Below are 22,503 nucleotides of genomic sequence, written 5' to 3'. Positions count from 1 at the left end.
GCATTTTTTTTACAGGGATAATTTGGGCAGCCCAATGTCACTTTTATTGAAAAACAGGCCCACTCTTTTCAAAGAGGCAAGAGGAGCTCTAAACGCAAGTGGCTCATAACCATGCATAGACATGAAGCTCAGCTTAAGTTTGATCAGGAAGATTTTCAATCACAATTCTCTCACCTTCTCTCTGCTTATTAATCAGCTGATTGTGGGCATTTTTTTAATGTGGCCAATTAGATTCTGCCACAATCTCTTCCAGCCGGTAATGCCGGTTGCTTTAAACAAACTTTAATAGATAACTTTGATTTACATCTGATAAACACTGTTTGCATTATTAATACAAAAATAAATAATTATGCTTACATTCAAATATGTGTTTCAATACTTCAAATGTTTTGTACGTTTACAAATTTGGAGCTTATTTCACAGTGGATTTCAGAAAGTGTATATTTTGGTTTAATTCCTTTCCTGTTGCTGTCTTGATGATTTTTATCATAAGGTCTCCAAATAAATCTGAGTGAACAGATTCTTCTGCTTCTTAATTTCAGTCACGTATTTTGTGCTGGACACAACTAATTAGGAAAGATTGGCATCAGCAGCTCCTCTCTGCAGAGGAATCAATGCAACCACCCTGGGGTAAAATGTCCATGTCCATTTTTACACATGTAACTAAGGGCTCACTAAGCCAAAAAACATTAAAAGGCCTATTTATGAAGATGAATGCAGAGGCCGACACACTGTAGCTAAAGCAATGGCTCTTAATTCAAATCTCGTACCGTTAATCTTCAGCAATCAGGGTGCATGACTAATTCTCTATTCGATAACATCAGCGGCCCTGTGGTTCTTCATGCATGAATAAATACTTCTAACAACAAATACAGTACTTTTAATAAACACATAAAAGCTAGTTGAGCAAGCACAAAGTTTCAGTATCGGCTCCTCCCTCTAAATCCAGCTTGAATTGATTTGCATTGTGACTCTGGATTCTCTTAGTGCTGATCAGTAAAGGTGATCAGGCTAATTTGACCTGATGAAATATTGATGCACACATCTGTTGTTGCATGCTGGCTGTTTGACTCACTTATCCTTCTGTGTTGGCTTCTAACTCTGTAACCATGTTTATTTTGGCAGTATCACATATTTGAGGCATGAAGAAAGTTCCCCTTCCCTTCCCTTCAGTCAATCTTTATCGTTTCATCTTTAATTATATTTTCATTGTTTCCCCTCACTTGCAGTTAGTGTCTTCAACCTTCATATTTGCTGTCTTTTCCTGATTTTTCACCTTCTCACTGTGTGGGTGCGTTTGTTCCTCTAGAGGAAGTCGCTCTGCATCTCGTTGGAGAGCTGACTGATAGCCACCTCGTTGTGCAGAGATCCTTTAAGTATCCTTGCAGTCTTCTGTGGGCTGTTGTCTGTAAGGTTTTCTCTGTCACCAAGGACTGTTTCAGGGCAAGGACAGTGTCTGCAGGTCCTGTGGTTCTCTGGTAGCCCGTTGGACAACCTTGTTGAGTTGCACTCTTCTTTGTGATGAGGCTGTCCGCAAGTTCCCTTTTGTGCAGAGCTGTGCTGGCACGGACTTCCACAGAGTGTCCTCCTGCACTGGGCCACATCGCGGCACAGGGACTTGCGGAAGTTGGGCTTGAAGACCAGGTAGACAATAGGGTTGTAGAGGGTGGAGGACTTGGCAAAGATGGCTGCCAGGGCAAAAGCCATGGGTGGTACAGATGCTGGGTCACCAAACCCTGCCCACATGGACACAACAGCATATGGACTCCATGCTGTCAAGAAACCAATACAAACTGCGACAGAAAGCTGAAAAGAGACAACAACACACACCAAATGTATATTTATCATGTAAATAACATGTGTACTTGTGAATAAATTGGATAGTGAAACTATACAGCATGCAGTTACCTTAATGATAAGTGCATGTGCATTGGTGATCTTGTTCTGTGGGGACATGTGCTGCTGCACAGCCTGACGGGAGCCCCGCACGGTCAGCAGGATGAATGTGTAGGACAGGAAGATGACGGTGCACGGAACGATGTAGCAGAAGAAGAAGAGGCAGATGATGTAGGTCATAGCTGCAGTGCTTACGCTGGGTGCATGCCAGCTGATGCAGCATGCCGTCCCATAAGGCTCGGGCCCGTACTCTCCCCAGCCAGACAGGGGCCCCACAGCAAAGACTCCAGCATAGCACCAGACCCCAGCAACCAGGAGGCCGGCGTGGCAGTACGAAAACTTGTTACCTGAGAAATGTAACCGGGCAGAGGCAGAGGAGGGTGAGTTGAGTGGAGCCATTGCTGTCAAATAAAGACATAGGGGAAGGATAAGAAACAAGAGTATAGCAACAATATACCACTAAAGCACATTGGGTCTGGTTACGATGTGTGAGGAGGAGAGGGAGGAAGACAGAAGGAGGAAGAATCTGAGAGATATTGTGCAATGAGTGATGAAGAACGTTTCCCTAAGAAGGGCATGTAGACGTGACAAAGAAAAGAGAATGATAATTCTCTTTTGTCCTGACCAGTGCTTATTTTTGAACTCTGACTCATTTGGAGAAGAGGTCACATGGCCCACAGGAATGCACATGTGAAGTGAGTAATCTTCATAATGCCACGGACCCATACGTCAACATTATTCTGTGTGCAAGGAGAGAGAGGGAGCTGCATGGCATGTTTACTTAGAGGTTAAAAGTATGTGAGAAAAACCCTTTGAAAATCTATACTAACTATTTTTCCTGTTCTCGCCACAATCTCAACCCTCTGCACACAGGACCTCGTATAAGGAAACACAGTCACTACTACTTTTGCTCTAAGTAATCATGGATCTGGATCTATATTCAAATAATGAAATCTGCGATAGTTGCATTCAGTTTCTTCCGTTATATTTTTTTAAACTTTCGCTGAAAACATAATATTTTTCCAGCTCATGTTATATATTTCCACCAGGATTGAACTTGAGGTGTGCGAGCCCCTGTGCCGCAGCATCGTAATTGTGATTCCCCAAACTAGCCGTTATTGCCATATATGGTGTGGGAGATCGCACAATGCCTTTTAACTGGAGTGCCTCACAAGCTCATTTGCTTTACTCCAGAACTAAAAAGACGATGGACTTCAAACAAATAGAAAAAAGTTTAATCACCAGAACGTTGGCAGTTAAAGTTCCTTATTCCTGTTATCGTTCTCCATTCACCACCATGATGACATAATACACTAAACATAAAGGACTAGTTTTCTTTGTATTATGGATATTGCTGCAATAACACATTTTTGTAGTTGCATAGCTTAATTCTTGTATTTTATTCATGTCCAGAGCTATTAAACGTACATAATGTAACTTCGAGCACCAGGAGTCTCCCAATCTAAACACAAACAAAAGACCTAGTTGTGATGCAGTGTGGGAGTGTGTGAGTTGTTTTCTCACTTCTGACACAACTCAGGTGCAAATCATGCTCATGGATGAAGCTATATAAAAAAAAGTGTTATTCATGTTGCACAACAAACAAAAATAGCGGATATAAAGCGGATATAACGCAATTAAAGGTCGACAAATAATTAAACTCGTATCTTTTTTTTAAATTGTGGAATTCTCGAGGTGTGAACATTATTGGAAACATTTTGGATAATGTTAAAATATACAACAAGTGGAGCTGACATTTTAATGAAGATCACTCCATATCGAATGTGCATGGATTGCATTTGGATTGCAATCGTTTGTTGTGTGTTTCTGTTGGTTGTTTTTATACTTGTGAATGAGTTAATGAGTGTGATTGATTTAGACAGCAAGGGCTTCTTCAGAGAGGAGAACACAGGGAGCTTTATCTAAGGTACCACACAGCCTCTTGAGCTGGATGTCAACCCCTCTCACAGTTCATGCTGATGGTGGGTGGTGGTGTTGATAAAGCCCTGTGGTGCTTGGGAAGGGGGCTGTTAGATATTCCAGGCGGCTTTGAGCTGTTGTGACGCATCCCTTCACCGATCACACTCTCCAGCCCTCTGATTGGCACGTGAAGGATTCAACCTGAGCTCTTTTTATTCAGGGGGCCCGGACTCAATTTCCAACAAAAGCCCTCAAACATGCTCTGACATTTTAAACTGGGATGCAGCAAACAATTTTTTCCTCTGATTCAGATACCTCAGCTCTGCCAATATCGACTTTCAATCTTATTCCAGCTCTCTGAATGCCATGAATAATTGTCTTTTCAATAAAGTATTGTTTTTCGGGCATTTTGCCTTTATTTGGACAGTCAGTGCAGAGAGCAACAGGAAATTGTGGAGGCTGTGCTTATGCGTTATGCTCCTAGTTATCTATACTGCTAATCCTCGTGGGGGAAGCTGGAGTCAGTCTCAGCTCAGAGGCGGGGTTCACCCTGGACAGGTTGCCGGTGTATCCATGTATCAAACATCTTTTCACACTCACATTCACACCTTTGGTCAATTTAGATTCTCCAATTGACCTAACCCCTAACCTCGTACTGTGGGAGGAAGTCAGAGTACCCGGAGAAAACCCATGCAAACATGGCGAGAACATGCAAACTCCGACTGACCGAAACGGGATTCGAACCAGGAACCTTCCAAAGACAGCACAGTGGAGCTGCAAGGAGACACACAGACCCCGTCGTCTCCCAATCTGCCACATTATCGGGCTATTGCTATGAAAACCTGCGTGTTTTAACGCTTTCACTTTGTATTTGTTTGACAGTAGGAGTACCAGTTTACTTTCATCACGTTGCCTGTTTTTGGTTAACTCTGAGGTTTAGTATTGTAATTTGATACATGAATGTTCGGATAGATTATTGCAACGTTTGAATTCAAGATAGTCATGTTTGTTCGTTGTTTTGGTGTAAAAAAATCGAATAGATATCCCATCCAACCCGCTCCCAAACCCAAATATCAAACTTTTTGTCCGAACAAGAAGAGGATACCAAACAGCAGAAACTATCAGCGACTAGCTGGTGGACATAGTGGCGTAATTAGCAGTTAAAGGGTCAGATATTTCCTTTAGGAGCTAAATCCAAATGGTTTTGGCTAAATTGAGTATCCAGCAATAAATCTGGTTCCTGTGTCGCACAGAGTCAAGAGTCAGTCTATAGATTTGCACTAAGTGGAAATCCTGATACCAGCTTTTGCCATTTGTCTAACGTGTTCACAATAATACACTATTAGGCTTCGAGTGTAATTGAGATCTGCACAACCTCAATTGTAACTAAAAGGGCTCAATTGACACTGCCAATAGCACTAATCGGGAGGGCAAATTGATTCTGTTGTCAGTTAAAAGTGAATCAATCCTCTTTAACTGTAAGGCAATCCCCCAGCCACCCTCTTCATTCTCTGTTATTCCTGCCTCACCTAACGGTTGTCAGATCCTTTAATTTATTGAACCGCACCGGGGCAGGATGAGCGCTTCGATCCAGCAGTAACAGGCTCATCAGCACTCATGCTGATCGTGGAGGATCCTGATAGAGGTGGTGGATCAAGATGGTGGATCCTGATCGTGGTGGCAGCTGATCCTGGACTATGATTACAACAAGACTGCTTGACATACAATATGCCTTCTCACATATTCTACCATTACAATACAATACAATACAATAGCTCCTCAATTCATTTGTCATTGCTGCTCCCTTTATCTTTATCATACATTTTCTGATGAATAAATACTTCAAACATTGACACACTTTTCCGTTATGTCACAAACTATTTTTTCTCATCAATGATGTAAATACTGTTATTTTGGTTGATGCGTTCAGTTTCACGCAATTTTGTCCGTGCTGGGAGAGGATCCCTCACGTGTGGCTCTCTCTGAGGTTCTTATGTTTTTCTTGTTGAGGGTTAAGGACAGACAATTTTGCACCTTGTTAAAATTGTAAAAATAAAATTTGATTGATGGATTGATTGACTCATGGACGGCTACAAATGAACCCTTACAGGATGCACTAGACCCATGTGCTGTTTTTAAATCAACAAGTGCAGGGAAATTTGTCAGCAGGGGTCTATTAAGAACAGCAATATCCACGTGAGGTGGAAAACGAAGAACTAATGAAAGAGAGACAGGAAGAGGCACTGTCTAATAAGCTCACCCATCTCCTTAATGCTGCCACTCTTCTGCTACCTTAGGTCTCATCAGCTGCTCCTGTTTATCAGCCAGGAAATCGTTCTGGCGGATTTAAAGTCTCTAACAACTTCAGTTTTAACATGTTTGGTGCCTGTAGACAGGGAATCTTTGCTTTTTTGCTTTATTTTTTGTTTAAGTTTTACATTTTAACACATAACATTCAGCTTGTGGCTAAAAAATTCAATTACACATATATATATATATATATATATATATATATATATAATTTTGTGTCTGTTTCATAGTTTGAGGCCTCTTCAGAGAAGTGGTCTAAATTGTCTAAAGAAATGGTCTGGAGTAAATTACATAATGATAAATGAGCTGCATAATGAGAAAGAGTTCAGTAAAGCTACTTTAAACTGCCAATGGTGTTTAAGAGACGAAGATGCCGACGCACTGAAGTGATGCTCGCATTACGACGACTGTAAACAACGTTAAAAGGATGTGACCTCAGCAGGTTCTTTTCAGTTTGCGCCCAAAAGGGATGAAGAGTCCAAACAACAACTTTCATTTGAGACTGTTTGCGCCTTTTTACCTACACACCTATGTTGTGCACACATTTCCTTAAAGTGTTTAGTTTGGCCTTTTTGTCCCACATCCCCTTATCAGTTTTCCCAAACTAGTGCCAGATAACAAAGGAGTCATTTTGAGTTTTGACGCTAGTTTTTTAAAATTTTTGTATTGTTGATGTCTGACAGCAGGACTTTAATCTCTTCAGTGTAAAAATGTATTCTTGTCTGAAAACAAAAACAACTTCAAGGGCGCTGATGGTGCTAATGATCAAATCTCACAAACACGCACATCTGCATGAACAGGTGGTGCACAATAAGAGAGAACTTCAGTCTGACAACTCAGCTTTGAAATAGTTTTTACAGCAGCAGAACATAATTAGACTTTGTTGTCTATTGGCTCCAACTTCATCACTTCCACAGATATGATTACATGGATATAACAGAGAGATAAAACGGGAAGTGATGAGCAAATGTCTTTTACCCCTACAGGAGCCTACAGGTGGATGCTGAGGTGGTGGAAAGGCTCAATCGACCGGTGGCAATACTGACGGAGGCCAGCAGGGGCATTGACAAGCCAAGGGAGAGATGGGAAATCTTTGCAGTTTAAACAGAACTCCAGATGGGAGGGTGTGTGTGATGGTCTTTCATGCCTCGTCGTTGCTTCTATTCTCAGCCTTCCAACATCCCCCCTCACAACATATGCTTCACTCATGCATACTCACTCCCTCACTACTGATTCCACTGATGAACACACCTCATTACATGCTTAGTTTGAGTTATGTTCGTTGTCAGACAATTTTATTTAAATAGATTACTCATCCTTTGGCTTTCAACCTGCGTCTCCCTCTCTCTTTGTCACGGCTTCTAGAGCCGGGGCGTGACAGTTACTCAGGTGTTATGAGTTATGTTGTGCAGCCTGTGCAGACCAATGGGTTTATCACCTCCACCAAGGAGGTTATGCTTTCGTCTGCGGATGTTTGTCTTGTTCTGTTTGTTTTATAGTTAACAGGATTACGCAAAACAGGACTTATCAGGGTGTAGATCCGGGAATAATTTTTTTTTCACTTTCTTTAATAGTGCAAGATAGAATTTGTTTTTTGTTTAGGGGACAGATATTTGTGAGACGGTGAAATTTGGTGCAGATCCAAGTAAAAATATGGATCTGGTGAATTTAAATGCAGTTTCAGAAGGGGACTGGGGCCTGAATAGAAATACAAATGGTCTGTGCGTGAGGTGGATAACTGAAGCTCGTGGATGAAACTCTTTCCTGTAGACGAGCCTTAATATCGTGCTGATGTGAAACTGCTGCTGCGGCAGGGCTGCAATTATTTTTCTGGGATTTTAGGTCATTTTCTGTTTTTATCCGTGTTTCACCATGGGAACCTACTGTTATCGTACACAAACTGCTTAAGAAAAAAAGAGTACAGTGTGTCTGTAAGTGGCACACATTCATACAAGGTTTCTTACAGAGAAATCTCATGAAAGCATCATTATTTGTGCTCATTACCATTTCAAACACTTATTTGTGAGGCTTGTGGCCTCTGGGGTTTTAAACTGTGCGTTACAGACTATTCCTCCAGAAACCAGACAAGACAAGCCTTTTTATAAACACAGCCCTGATATTAAATATTGTGTGCCTGGCAGGAGCAATCGCTGATCTTATAGACAGGGATAGATTTTCTATTTTATTCAGAAGTTCCGACAAGTCAGATGCTTCCATCTTATCGCTCCCTGCAGTTTTACCTCCCAGCTGGGGCCTGCAGGGGAGGAGAGGGCTGTGCAGGACAGCAGTGGTTTTAACAGGTAGAGGGGGAAATTCTTGCATCTCAAAAAGAACCCACAAATTTTTCAAAGCCCTGCGAAGTTTGGATATAAACCAACTTCATGAAGATGGATATGAACTCTGACTCATCCAGGCTGCACCACATGTTCTATTCCTTCTGCTTCATGCTGCTGTGTTATGCTAATTTATTCCTTCACCAAATCTGCTTTATTCTCTTTTCGTCTTCTACACTTTGTTTGGATATTTTTCTGCTTGTGTACTTTGCCTTGTGTCAAATCAGCTCTGCTCTGCGTACCGCTGTGGTGCTGTTTATATGGGTGAGAGTGCAAAGAACCTGTTTTGCAGAGTACAACCGACTGTGCATCCATTCATAGAATATGGAGGTGAGGGGAGCTGATTGCGAGAGGTTTTCAGAGTGAAATGAATTTATATGCAGTGTCTGTCAAGTGCTACCACTTCACGCATTTGCATATTAGCTGTTCAGATTAATTATGATGATTATGAATTATGGCTAATTGGTGCAATAATAATAATTGTTATTCACAGAGAAAGACCCCAACAAATTTAATGAGAGTTTAATGAGCAAATTAAGAGAGAGTGACGATCCTTGAAAAAATACTGAAAATGAATTAATCAAGTGCAAATATAATACACTTATTTGCGACTTCTTAACGAAATCCAGAGTTAAATATATTCATTCTAACAAACAGGACAATATGGATCCCACTTCAACTGTCTGAGCTGCTCAGAGAGATTTGGATTAAACCCGGTCGTGTGAATTAATCCTCAGTGGCTTAATTGGCAAAAACATTAATGATGCTCATTAGCAATTTGCTGGTTGAGCAGTTTGCAATCAAACCAACGTGCAGAAAAAGGAGAGTTAATGTTAAGTGAAGCTGCTTGAAAACTGAGGAGTCACAGACTTCCACTACAGCTAGAATGTGGTCACACGCATGAGTTTGTGCCCTTGAGCAAAACACAAATCCTCTGCCTGTCTAATCAATATGAAGGCACGCATAAATGGTAACGACGTGCACCGCACAAACAACATATTTTATTATCGTTGAATTCATTCGTTGGATTGATTTATATTATGTATTTTTATGAATCTATTGGATTTATTCATTTTTATTAAAACATTTTATTCACCTCTTTATCTATTTACTCTTTTGAGAAATGTGTCTAACATTTCTCTGCAATTTAAAGCTGCATTTTGGAGCTACGCAGCATTTGCAGGACTTCACTCCTTCTAAATGTCTCCGATCCGAGAATTGACACATCACATAAAGGAGAGAGAGAGAGAGAGCGAGAGAGAGAGGGAGAGAGGGAGAGAGGGAGAGAGGGAGAGAGTATCTCCATACGAAAGAGGGCATTACATAAGTATTTAATCTGAGACAGAAAGCAATCCTAACTCAATAATTATCTGACAGCAATTATGCCCTGGAACAACATCAGAACTCATTTGCATGATAACGTTGAAATCTTTAATGGATGTGACAGTTTATCATCACAAAGTCGACAAAAAAACATGAATATCTACAGGGTAGGTGGATGTTTTTGGACAAGATAATGTAATTCATGACGGCTTGTATCACTTTGTGACCTCTTTCCCTCTTTCTTTGGACTTAAAATCCCCCAAAACATTATTTATGATTTTGTTTCAACTATTCCCCTCGATAATTTTACATCACAAATTTGCTTGCTGGGCACATTTGATTGGCTGTGTCAGTTTTCTTGTCTTGCTTTTACATCATCACAGTGTTTATTTCAAGATCACCACATGCTGTAAATAATCAACATTCCACCAATAACCTCTGAAGAAAGGGGATTTGATAATTTGATAAATTCTATTTTTTGTATTTGTCCTCTCTGGGTGTTTTTTATCAAAGTCAACTAACTTGCAGATCTTTGGATTGTGGGAGAACTTCAGAGCAACAGAAGGACAAGGAAACGTGACGCAGACTTTGGTTCAAACTCAGGTCTTTTCTGCTGCAAGGCAACAACACTGACTACTGACTAACCTTGCGGCATATACGAGTGCAGACTTACGTAACACACCACTCGGTACGTTTATTCTAAGCATTAAAAGTCATTGTTGAATCTTGGAGAAAGAAAGTTTGGTAAAACAATGTCAACTCAACGTCCACTTATTAGCTTTTTCCCCAGGTCTCCAAGCTGCATTACATGGTTTTCATCAGTCGATTGAGTTTGCTTAGTTGTCATGAAAATGTATCTGTTGACAGGCTCAGAATCTGCAATGATTCGTCCATACAGTGTCACTTATTTGACTTAAGCTGCTCTCAGACATGCACAGAACTCCAAGGATCCTCCACAGTTTCTCTGGAGAAGGTGTATGTGTGAATGCAAATGTCTGAGTGAGAGCCTCCCGAGTTTCTGCTGACTTTTTCCGCCTGGTATAAAGTTTGCGGAAAGTCCGGAGAATCTGATGTGAGAACACAGCAGGGGATCCTCCGGGTGGACTCACCATGAGTGAGTGGAGGGTGGTTGATGAAGCTTGTAACCCGGCGACAGATGCAGAAATGAAAAAAATGAAAAGAAAACAAATATCTGAGGATGTCACACACGTAGAAGACACAGACAAAGATGTCAAGAGTTTGCGGTGATAAGAGCTGACGCCAGTGTCTACGTGCTGTCAACAATAACGCAGCTAAATCAATACTTTACGTCCTGCTTCTGCCTGCTGCTCCACCCCTCACCTGTATCCTGCACAGAATTTGTGACCGTTGTGAACCCGTCTGAGTAAAGAAACCCCCGCCGGGTTGTGCATGTGTGAAAGGAAAACGGCAGAGAAAGTCTTTCTTTGAAGATGCACTGCAGGACATGTCTGAAATGGCTTTGTTTTCCGAATCAAGCGTGATCACTTTGGCCTGTCATGTCAACAGGTCCACCCCAATGAAAACTGAACAAACTCCAACTGAAGACCCTGCAATACAGTTGAAAGCTCAGGGGAATCGGCGGCAGTGAATTGGGATTGTGATGTCTTACAGTTCCACCATTTCATTTGTATTCTGCACACACGTTGAGAACATGCAACTGTCCCTTTAACACTACATTAATCATCTTTAATTCTCCCATGTTTTACTGTCCCAGTAAGCAGACGGTGAACTCAGCCTCTGCAGGAACTGTCCTCTGCGATAACTGCAGATAAATTAGCTGTCATTCTCCCTACATTACTACAGCGACAGTAACAGCGCCCAATGATTTCAGCTCAGTCGTACAAAAGGCACATTGAGCTGTCGCAGCATTTATCTGAGCCCTTATCAGATCCAGTCTCCGATGATCTGTGCGGTGGAGAAGGTTGTGTGAATGAGAGAAGGGAAAAAAACAATTTGTCAGTTTAGCTGTTAATTTGATAGGTGTAGTGAGGTGGATGTTACTAACTGCTTGAGTACATAAGTCATTCTTCTTCTGGTGTTTGTTTTTGAGTCACAGCTTCAGCTGCTTTACCAACAACGTCTGGACTTGAGTGGGTCGGACCCTGATTTGCATGTAGCCCAAGAAAACCAAGACAATAGTGCAGTTACACTTGTGATCCGACCAACAAAGAGGTTTATATGTAAGTGTCAGTGTGTAAATCTAATCTGGGTTTTCTCTTATTTGTGCTGTGTTGAATCTGATCCTTCAGCCAGTTCACACAATCTTCTATTTTTCACCCTCGCCTTAACCATCACAACCAAATGCTTTATCCATACTCAAACCCAAACCTACAGCTAAGTTTAACCGTAAACCCCAAACCTCAAGTCTTAACCCTCAAACAGCCCTGTGAAAAAGTGAGGACTGGACAAAATGTGCTCACTTTCCAAAAATGTCCTCACACAGATATAAATACAAGTACACTGTAGCACACTGTGCGCAGAGGTTCCTTTGTGAGTTATTGTATGTATTTCTACAGGCATTTCATTTCTTGCGTGTGCTGCCTGTGTCATGCAACATGGAAGTTATTCCATCATCTGTGCCGACCACTTGTCCTGCTTCCTTGGGCCCTATTTTAACAAATTGGAACATGGTGGTGGTCCCTCTCCTCGTGGTGTTGAGTATTAATTGAAACTTTTTGACCGTTTGAGTACATCCTCCAGGTACTTATACTTCATTTACACGTTGTCATACATTTACACGTTGTCATACTCGTCAGTGTGAATGCGCGTATGCACTTAAAATAGCAAGCGTGAATATGGAAGCACACAACATTAAAATGACAAGTGTAAATGGGTTCAGAGACATCCTTGACATGTGGTATATTTATCTCGCGGTGTTTTCTTCTCCTGAGCTCTGAGGTTGGATTTGTTAACTAAATACAGTTTACCTTAACATCCACTGGATGAGAATGACAACATCTCTCTCTCACCTTGACATCACTCTAAACAGCTGCCACACGACGAAAGCTGTTAACCATGTAATTATCTCTGCTTGTGGGGAATTTGTTTTGATTGAACATAATACAAACTATTTTATGTTGAAAGCATCATAATGGCTGCTTCGTGTCTGTCAGCACTGAATGGGAGTGCAAATACTTAAAGCCACATTCACTTAAACAACAATGCCATGGACGGGTTGTAAGTAACACGCACCAGTTTAAGATATCTGCATAACAAATAATTTAAACCAAAAAAATTACCTAAATGTTATTAACTAATCAACCACACTGTAAGTCCCCCTATACTCAGCATTCATTAGCAGTATTTAAATATTGAATAAAGGGGTTAATGACCCACTATAAATTTGTTGTGTGAAGATATATTTTTTACTTAATTGTCAGATACTATAATTCCTCCTGAGGTCACTCAAACAGAGAAATACAGTTGTAATAAAATAAAACATCTTGATTTGAGAGTTTATAATTGTTGGTGAATACTGTACATTGATAAACACTTGAAATACCTTTAAAACCACATCGTGCTGTAAGGCAGTGGTTGTCAAATGGCGGCACGCCGGCCAAAACTATCATTTTGATAACTTGATTTTTCTATTTTTAATTCGCGGTGGCAGCGGCATTCAATCACTTTCCCTCAAGCAATTTGTTTACAAAGTAAAAGCACATTGTCATTATTTTGTAGCAATACTTTGTTTCAAGTTGAATTACTGAGCTTTTAATCTGAAAAGTTACAGACTTTGGTCTGTAGAGTGCGTTGCTTGCTCAACAGACCCCTGAAAAACTGACTTGCAATGAGTGGTGCGGAAAAATAAGACCAGTTATATATATCATTCAAATTATATACACACATGAGCAGTAACAAAGCAAATTCAGTTTCATTTTATAAAAAAAACCTTGACTCAGAGGGTATGTTTGAATACTGCATATAAATGCATTATATTTGGTCTGAAAGTAAATGTTACCAAGCTATGATTAGTAGAGAAACACAGATTCACTAAAAAACTGATTGTTTTATGTGTTCGATTTTCTTTCAGTCTGGTCTTTAGTAAAATTAACACAAGTTTAAATTAATCAGTAATTACTGACAGTGGATTTAGAACATTCACAGTCATTCGTTCAAGTCCAATTATTGGATGGTTTGTGACCTTTTCAAATTAAGCAGATGCAGGGAAAGACATTACAAACGTCGAGAGAACAGCAAAAGGCCCTTGAAAACATTTCCTTTTTGCATATCATGTAGTTAAAAGGGGTTCAAATGTTGCCTTGAACATCAACATGACTGCAGCATGGGCAGTTTGTCTTTGAAACAAGCTCTTGAATCTCTGGCCTTGCTGCTTTATTATTCATCTCTTCAGATTCAAGGTTTTTGGCTCAGAGGGCAAGAATGAAAAAGCGTGGTGATCAATATGTGTAAAGAAGCCTTACAGCTAATCAGTATCAATAATGAATCACACTGTGTGAGCTCTTTAAGTGAACTCTTCCGCTTGAAATAATGAGTTGTAATACTGTGATGATGGTTGTTTTATATGCAATGCTGGAGGAAAGCATTAAAATGTAAAATGTCCTCGTCTTACCGTAGTTTGGGCAGCAGACCTTGAGCCAGCAGACGCAGGAGAGCACTGTGAGGTTGGTCAGACTGCACAGGCCGAACAAAACGCCACAGAAGGCGTAGATCATACAGACCGTTTCATTAAACAGCCACCTGATCGGAGAGAGAAACACAAGGGGACATTTGTTATTGACCGTTTTCTTGATATTCTCCAAGATTTCTCTGCAATTTCCCTCTAGTGAATCACACAATTCATACCCAGTAGATCATGGGTGGGGAACACATTTCCTTTTGGGGTCATCTCTAGTTTGTTTTTTGACCTCTTGCATGAGTTTGCTTCTCTTTGGCAAAGCGTCCGATGTCAAATGGTTGTGCTGATCGCAGATGGTTTTGGCCCAACTGTTGTGTTCACATGAATCACATGAATAGTGCCATGTATTTATTGAATTCAGCTGTAATCCCATGTTTGAAAATTTCAAATTCTCCCCCTGAACGAGCTTCTTAGCCATTAGCTAACTCACAAGAAAACCTGCCTGCGTAAAAATTGGCTCTTGTCAGACATGGTATTAACATCTGCTCTGATTGATACATGTGCCTGTTCACACCTGGATCTAAAAGGCTTCCTCAATATGTCTCTTGTGGCCACTATATATAACATGTACATGATTTATATTTGCAGAGACGACAAGATGTTTTAATCCAGTTTTAGTTTATAGATGTGTCCATTGCCAGTGGGTTTATGTTTGTTTTGGGGTCAGGAGGGGCTGAATGAATCAATGATTAGCTGTCGAGGATTTTACCAGTTTGAAGAAAGTATCAATCCTTATGTGGTGGTCAGTGTTGATATTCATATTGTTGATGTACAAACCAATGTATGGACTCTAAAAAAAGCAATCAAATCTTTGGTTCATTACAAAACTGTAGTGGGTCAGGGGATGTCGGCTGAGGAAGTGTGGCCCAGGACGGATTTGCATTTACACAGCGAAAAGAATGTGTTCGGGTGTCACGACGCATCGAGGATTCATTATTTAGGTGCATTCACACTTATACTTCGAGTTGATCACCGAACGGGATCAAAGTCTCTGTCAAACTTGTGAAAGCTGTAAACTTCATCAAAGAATATTCATTGTATTCTACTACATTTGTCCTTACAACTCGTCCATTTAGTTTCATGCTACTATCAGTAAGGCCACTTGAGATTGGCATTTTAAATCTCTGTGACTGTGTCTCTGCAAACTAGGTTCACTGGCTTGTCTTTATGTTTTGGAAAGTGTGACATTCTGCATGGACCGTTCCTTCTCAACAGTCGCCATGATGCTTGTCAGCGATGACACGTAACAGCTATGTGTGTGACAGTCACACAGCCAGAAGGGACCACCCTGAAGGTCAAGTTCGTCGACTATGTTTGATACTATCTTAAAACACGTAAAAGATAATTGCCATAATAAGTCACTATAATGAGATTTATTTTTCGGAATCATTTTTTTTTCATCTTGGTCAATTGTCTCGCGGGTTGGATTAAATTGTCTTGTAGGCAGTGTACAGTCCAGAGGCCGGCGGTTCCCAACCCCTGCAGTAGATGAAACAGGCAATACATTTTCTTGGCTTCTCTTGGGTCATTGCTCACTGCAGTGAGCAGTGATGCATTTTGATGCAATCATGGCACATATGACAGCTATTGGCCGCACATGCTCTGGGGATCAGAGGAGCAAGAAAATGGAGCCGGGGAACGCAGCAGGAGACATGTGAGAGAGTGCCATGAATTCCAACCTTCCATTAATCTTTTTTTAATTGTTTTTTTTCCTGCATTTTACCATGAAAGGTTTGTAACATTTTCAGATTAAAAGAAAAAAATCATTCATTCATCAAGGGTGCTGTAATAAGATTCATATCATGTTAGCAAATTACAAATTAGGATTGTTTATTGTGCTTGTAATAATAATGGTAGTATAATAAAAAATTAAAAACTATAGCAGCATTACAGTCCTGAGGAGAGATTTTACCACAGACTTTGACTGAGGTTCAGTCACTAGTGTCTCTTGGGTTCATATTAACTGTAACATTATTGCTGTAACAGAGGATGTGGAGACACCTTCTTCAGGCTTGAGAGGACGGCTGCAGTTGGCCTCATTAAACTTTATCTACAAGGTAGGACAGGCTTCATGAAGCGACTATTTGAAGGCAAAAAAAAAAACACCCTCGGTAGAAAGTTCACAAATCACTGGCTGCTGCTTGTGAAGCTTAAATCAGCTAAAACTGACATCTCCCTGAAAACAATGTATCTGTAGCTTCAGCTTTAAAAAGATTTGACTGTTTAATGGTTCATTCTCACCACTCTCGGCCATAGCAGGCAACCATTCAGGATTTATTAACTGAGAGGAGCAAGTCGTCCTATTATCCCCTGCAGAAAGTACATTGTTCCTTCTTTCCTTGTGAATTTATTGATTGGGAAGATGACATAGTGACATAGTAGATAGATAAATAGAGAGAGAGAGAGAGAGAGAGAGAGAGAGAGAGAGAGAGAGAGAGAGAGAGAGAGAGAGAGAGAGAGAGGCGGAGCACTAAATGGTCACTCACATGTGAGCATAGGCCGAGGGGATCGCCAGCGGAAACAGGCTCACGGTCATGCCCAAGTCGCTGATGGCCAAGTTAACCACAAAGAACTCAGCAGGCTTCAGGGTGGATTTTTTTCTATAGGCCACAAACAGCAGGATCCCATTTCCTATTACCGACAGCACACCTGGGGACACAGTGACAGGGTATATTAGGGTGTGAGCACATTCATACAGTTGCAAACCGAGGGAAGAAAAACAACTCACTCACCAAAGATGATGTAGATCGTCCCCATGAGGAAGTCATTGTCTTTTGATATCTTGGACACGAGCAGAAATGTTTCTGAGGCATTTCCCATCTAGAGACGAAATGGATAAAAACAGAGAAAAAGACAAGGTGTAAGAGAAGGTGAGACAAATCTTTAAACTTGTGTTTTCACCTTCAGGCAATTTATAAAAAAAACAAAACAAGGGGAAAAACAACTTCCTTATACATTTACGTCCTCATACCTTACACCTTGGCACAAAATGACTTGTGGGTCAGCTGCTGTTAAAATGCCCTGAAACCAGACTCCAATAATAAAAAGTTTAGCTCCACTTCCCCACTTTAATATTGTTTTGAAGACGAGGCCAAACAGGATTCATTCAGTCTCGTAAAGCTTTTAATGGCTCATATTATTTGTACCGCATCTATGATTTCACACAAATCTCTCACTGCCGCTTCAAAATAAAAAAAGACACATAAAACAGAGACAAGTTTTTTTTTCTCCCTATTTGTCGGCTCTTTTCCCAAATTTTCTGTAAGTGGTGCTGCAAACCATGAAGGACATTTACTACATCTCCTCCTCCTCCTCCTCCTCCTCCTCCTCCTCCTCCTCCTCTGTGTACAAATCCAATACCGACCTTCAAAATAAAATCAATCTCCACTTGGAAGCCTTGCAGTTTAGCGGCATATCATGCATTCACGCTGCGTATTGTTCACATGCTGTGTGTTTGTGTACAGTATTAAAACGTAAACATGGCAAATTATTCAAACCGGTAAGTGGTCTATCGGTGTATAACACCACTGTGGCCAGGGCATGTTTCTGTCGCAAAGATTAGCATGGAAATTTATTCATAGCCTTTCTATTTACTCAACGACTTCAACTGTACTGACAAATTTAAGGGTATCAAGTACAAAAAAAGGAAGGAGTCGAGTTACATCACCTGGGGTTAAGAGTGGAGCTGCTCATACTTAAATCCCTGGAAATCCCCATTCACTCAGGAGACTATCTTCAAACACAACCAGAGGTAAGGAAATGATTTAAAGGTTATTCTATGAGGCCTTTCTATTACAATTTGAATGTGGCCCTGCAGCACATGATGTATGCAAATTCAAGCTTGCACAATTTAATTGCCTGTATTTGCATTTACTGTATGTATATATAAGCAGTGGGTTTATGGCTTGGGAGTGGGTTCCTGCAGTATATGTGCATACAATACACAGCAGAATCATTGACAGGCATCTCAATTCTTTTATCATCATTGTTTTGTTATTATATTAATCACCTACTAATTTCAATCCAATTTTATCAAACAGCTATGCACTGTTCATTTGACATATAACTGAATTGTTTTTCAGTTGATTAACCCAGTGAGTTATCTCTACAATTTACTGAGTCATAACGTGTGCTTGGTGCAAGTCTACATTTGTCTTTCAGTGTCCGGGAACATGTCTCGCCTTGTGATGTCACAGAACGTTTCCCCCCATTCCCCTTTCACAAATGTTCCAATACATTTTCATAGTGGTTGAGGTCTGGTGACTGTGGAGAGAACGGATGGGATGTAACGATGCTTTATTGAGCCCTGAGGGGAGGTTTCGGATGTCACACCAGCAGACGAGAACACAATTAAGTATTTGAAAGATATGAAAGATGAAAGATACGGTTGTTTCTATGCAAAGAACACAAAGTGCACACAAGTATAAGTAGTAATGAAAGTGTCAATATTATGAGGAAAGCAGAACATTAAATCAACTGGTCAACAAGTGAATGGTTTTATGAGTTATTTAGATAAAATGCATAAAGTATGGAGGCAGTAAATAGAGATATGTATGAGCACAATAACCCCATTTTATATAACATGCATGTGTGTGTGTGTGTGTGTGTGTGTGTGTGTGTGTGTGTGTGTGTGTGTGTGCGTATGTGTGGGCTCAAACTGGGAAAGTGACTTGAGCAGATTCTAGGAAAAGCATCAGAGATCTCTGTTCAGAAGAGCACAGTCATATAGGAACAGATCGAATACTGTGCAGAACCATCAGGCTCCCAGGCCTCTGATAGAGACGTGTTCCCCATTGACATTTTTTTTAAAGTGACAGATGTTTCGATTCCTCGCCAAACACAAGGGATTTGAGAGGCGGATTTGGATCTGGATTCAGATTGGATAAAATGCTATTGAACCCTATCCCTGATCCACAGTTAATCTTCACAGGATGAAAGCCTCCTGTCTTTGCCTCTTATTGCCCTTGTGACCACAGACCAGCAGGGTAATGAAAACAAAGACCATCTGCACCCGCCTCGTAAATATAAACAGACTTTAAAACTAAAACTGTAAACTCCCTTCAAATTTCTGAACAATCATTTGGGAGATCCAGGCTTTTCAAGTGGCCGTGACATCACTGTATTCTAGTGATCTTACGTAAACTTAGGGGAACATCTGTCAGAAACAAATTGACCTGCCTGTCTGATTACATTACCGCCCACTCCCCTATCTACTGTCTGCTCTCCTCTCAGCAGTGTCAGGAGAACAAGGGGCAAGAGTGGAATATCTCTCTGAGAGGATGAAGTCAAGAGAGAGACACTCAAAAATGAGAGAGGCAGAGGAGGGAGTGGGAGGCAGGGTGAGATGGAAGAACCCCTGCTCACCCCCATCGCTTTGAGAGGGGGAGAAAATGCGACAAAGAGTGAGCGAAAGTCATAAGGTGACTGACAGGCTGTAGCTGAATGGTGGAATCAGGGCTAATGATTGTAGACGATGCCTGTGACAACTTAAGCCTTAGTGTCATACAAGCACTGAAATTGGTCCACAGACGAACATACTGTACAAACAGAGAGAGAGAGAGAAAGGTGGAGGAGGCAGTCGTAATAGAACGAGAGGACAAGTGAGGACAAGTGCAGGATGAGAGAAATCCCATAACTGGAACTATCAGAAGTTCAGGACTGAAAGCTGAATAGGGGAGATTAGCTGTAACACAAATGGGACCGTGGACCAATATTAGAATTCAGTGATACTGCAAACACCACTGTGCACACACATCCTTTAAAACCCTTGTTATATGTAAAGCTGGTTCCAAATGATGTAAAAAATAATGTCTTTCAAGCCTTTAGTTCCTTTCATTGATGCTTTTATGTTTTTTTTCCCGAGGCTACATCCAAACTTATATGTTTTCGTTAAAATCTCCATCCACACAAGCCTTTTCACTCCACATCAGTAATAATCTCCATCCATAATAACACCTGAATATGCACATCACGGGACCATTCACAAACACTGAGCAGACGAGGCAGATGTTGGTAAATGGTCTGTACTTAAATAACACTTTTATAGTCTTAATGGCCATTAAAAGTTCTTTACAGCACAGTTCTGCCATCCACCCATACGCATCCACACCGAGCATCTGTGTGCAGCACTTTCTCTATCACAGAATGGGGAACAACCCGCTCTACCTCCTGAGCCGCAGCCTCCCCAGTTAGATTCTTACTGACAGAAAATACTGAGAACTAAAAAGTAGGACAAGAGATTTCCTGTCTTGGACCAACGAGGAGGTGGAGCTGTGGCTGAAAGTAAATGTTGCATTTACCGCTGGTTGTCTAGTCGTAGTTCAAGCAGGAAGTGAATGTGGGATACTGCTTCGTCATTTCCGTCTCTACCTTCCAGACTTTAACTCAGCCACAGAAACTAAATGGTACTAGAATGGATGTGGAGAGGAATAAACTGTACAAACTGTGGCAGCGTTTCCCAGAGTCTTTACTTGCTCACAGGTGAATAAAATCCCTCTGTTTTAACTTAACTCCTTATTTAACTGGAGTTCCTGCAATAGGTTGCGTGGGGAATAGAGGCTTATCTGTGGGCACTAAGAAAACGTAAATGAAAGAACCTGAATGAAAACGAATGCTGTACAAACGTTCTGTCATTTCATTCATGCTACAGCTGCCCCTCAGGCTATAGCCTGCGTTCACACTCTGGATGATAAACCACTGCATTGATGCTGAAGATCGATGTAGTCCTACTTGTTCCTCCACGCAGTGCAGTGCAGTTCAATTCAGTTCAGTCGGCTGATAGAGTTTGTAGATATGTTTCAAATATAACTTTGCTCTTTGTGTCTATGACAACCATCTACTGCCACAACCAGTCACCAGGAAACCAGGTATACAGTTATTTGCTGCTACGTTTGTCGTTTTCACCCTGTATTTCTATATATTTTTACACCACATAGTTATATCTTTGAGATAGAAGCCTCTACAATTTCATTGTACCTGAGTATGATGACCTCTTGAATCTTGAGTTCAGGACACAGCCTGGTTCAAAACCACAGAGATCAGAGAGCTGGAGTTTCATTATACTGAAATGAGTCTAATAAAGAATCTCATTTAGAGATTTTCTCCCTCATCCACCGCTATTCTTCGGTGTCGTATGCCAAGACAGTGCAAGTAATTAAATGTTGTAATGTCCCTTGATCATCGAATTCATTTCCAAAGGGCATCACTTATTAGCCTGACACATACAGGCATTCATCACTCTAATAATGGCATATGTCTCGCTCCTTTCATACACCAGGGATATCATTAACTAAGTCGGACCTGTCTGTTATATACACATCGACAGGAGAGAAAAGAATTGAGGTAATTTCTTTTTTCAGTGAGCTGGAAAGATAAATAAGCAAAAAAGAGCAAAGGCACATCATTGTGGGAGCATCCTAATGAGCTGTGCAGAGATACAGTGGGAGCTGATTATAATAAATAAGCAGTGTTACCTTGTTGCCAAAAACCACAGCAAATATCAATTCATGTGGAAATCAATAATCATTTTCATTTGGTATCCTCAGTTCAGAAACATGAGTCATGGCTGAGAAACTATCCATCTGATGCCAAGTACAACTGCCAGAGTCTTTTTGAATTACTGAGCGAGAGCTAACCCGGGAGCATGATTCTTACGTGGCTAATGGGCAGATTGTAAATCTTTTTTCTCAGAGACTCCAGAGCCAAGCAAAAATCCAGATGGGGAGGAGGTGAAAGGTCCCAGTGAGAGAGAAGAAGGGCTGGTGGGGTGGGTGGGCTGGAGTAAAGTTTGCTTCAGCATAAAAAAGAAAAACATTGAAGATCTGGATTCTTCCTCCATTCAGTTGAAGGAAAAGGCTTCATGATTCCTTACTCAGATGTTCCCCTCCGGGCATTTAACAACTCTAGATCTACTTTCTGATGTAGAAAGTTCACTTCTCTTGAAACAACAATAAACTACACATGGTTTGTGTGTCTTTATTTTGGCATTTAGTTTCCCGTGTTGCTTCATAATCACATCAAAATCTAAATTTATATTTTCACATAACTGCAACTGCAGCAGCATAT

General features: G+C 40.8%; 1 protein-coding gene across 1 annotated transcript in view; it reads right to left on the bottom strand.

Annotated features, from left to right (window-relative positions):
• Positions 1 to 1,255: 1,255 nt before the first annotated feature.
• The window catches only part of opn7b (opsin 7, group member b), a 55,497-nt gene continuing 34,249 nt past the window's right edge, over positions 1,256 to 22,503 (bottom strand). The window contains exons 2-6 of the mRNA XM_035160505.1: positions 17,172 to 17,259; positions 16,926 to 17,088; positions 14,374 to 14,501; positions 1,909 to 2,243; positions 1,256 to 1,806 (exon numbers count right to left, since the gene is read on the bottom strand). Of these exons, the coding sequence (XP_035016396.1) occupies positions 1,306 to 1,806; positions 1,909 to 2,243; positions 14,374 to 14,501; positions 16,926 to 17,088; positions 17,172 to 17,259 (1,215 nt within the window). The 3' untranslated portion in view covers positions 1,256 to 1,305. The remainder of the gene's footprint in view (positions 1,807 to 1,908; positions 2,244 to 14,373; positions 14,502 to 16,925; positions 17,089 to 17,171; positions 17,260 to 22,503) is intronic.

The sequence above is a fragment of the Hippoglossus stenolepis genome, chromosome 6 (genome assembly GCF_022539355.2).
Source record: "Hippoglossus stenolepis isolate QCI-W04-F060 chromosome 6, HSTE1.2, whole genome shotgun sequence".
NCBI lineage: Eukaryota > Metazoa > Chordata > Actinopteri > Pleuronectiformes > Pleuronectidae > Hippoglossus > Hippoglossus stenolepis.
The sequence above is the reverse complement of the archived record's forward strand: the minus strand, read 5'-3'. Positions and strand labels throughout refer to the sequence as shown.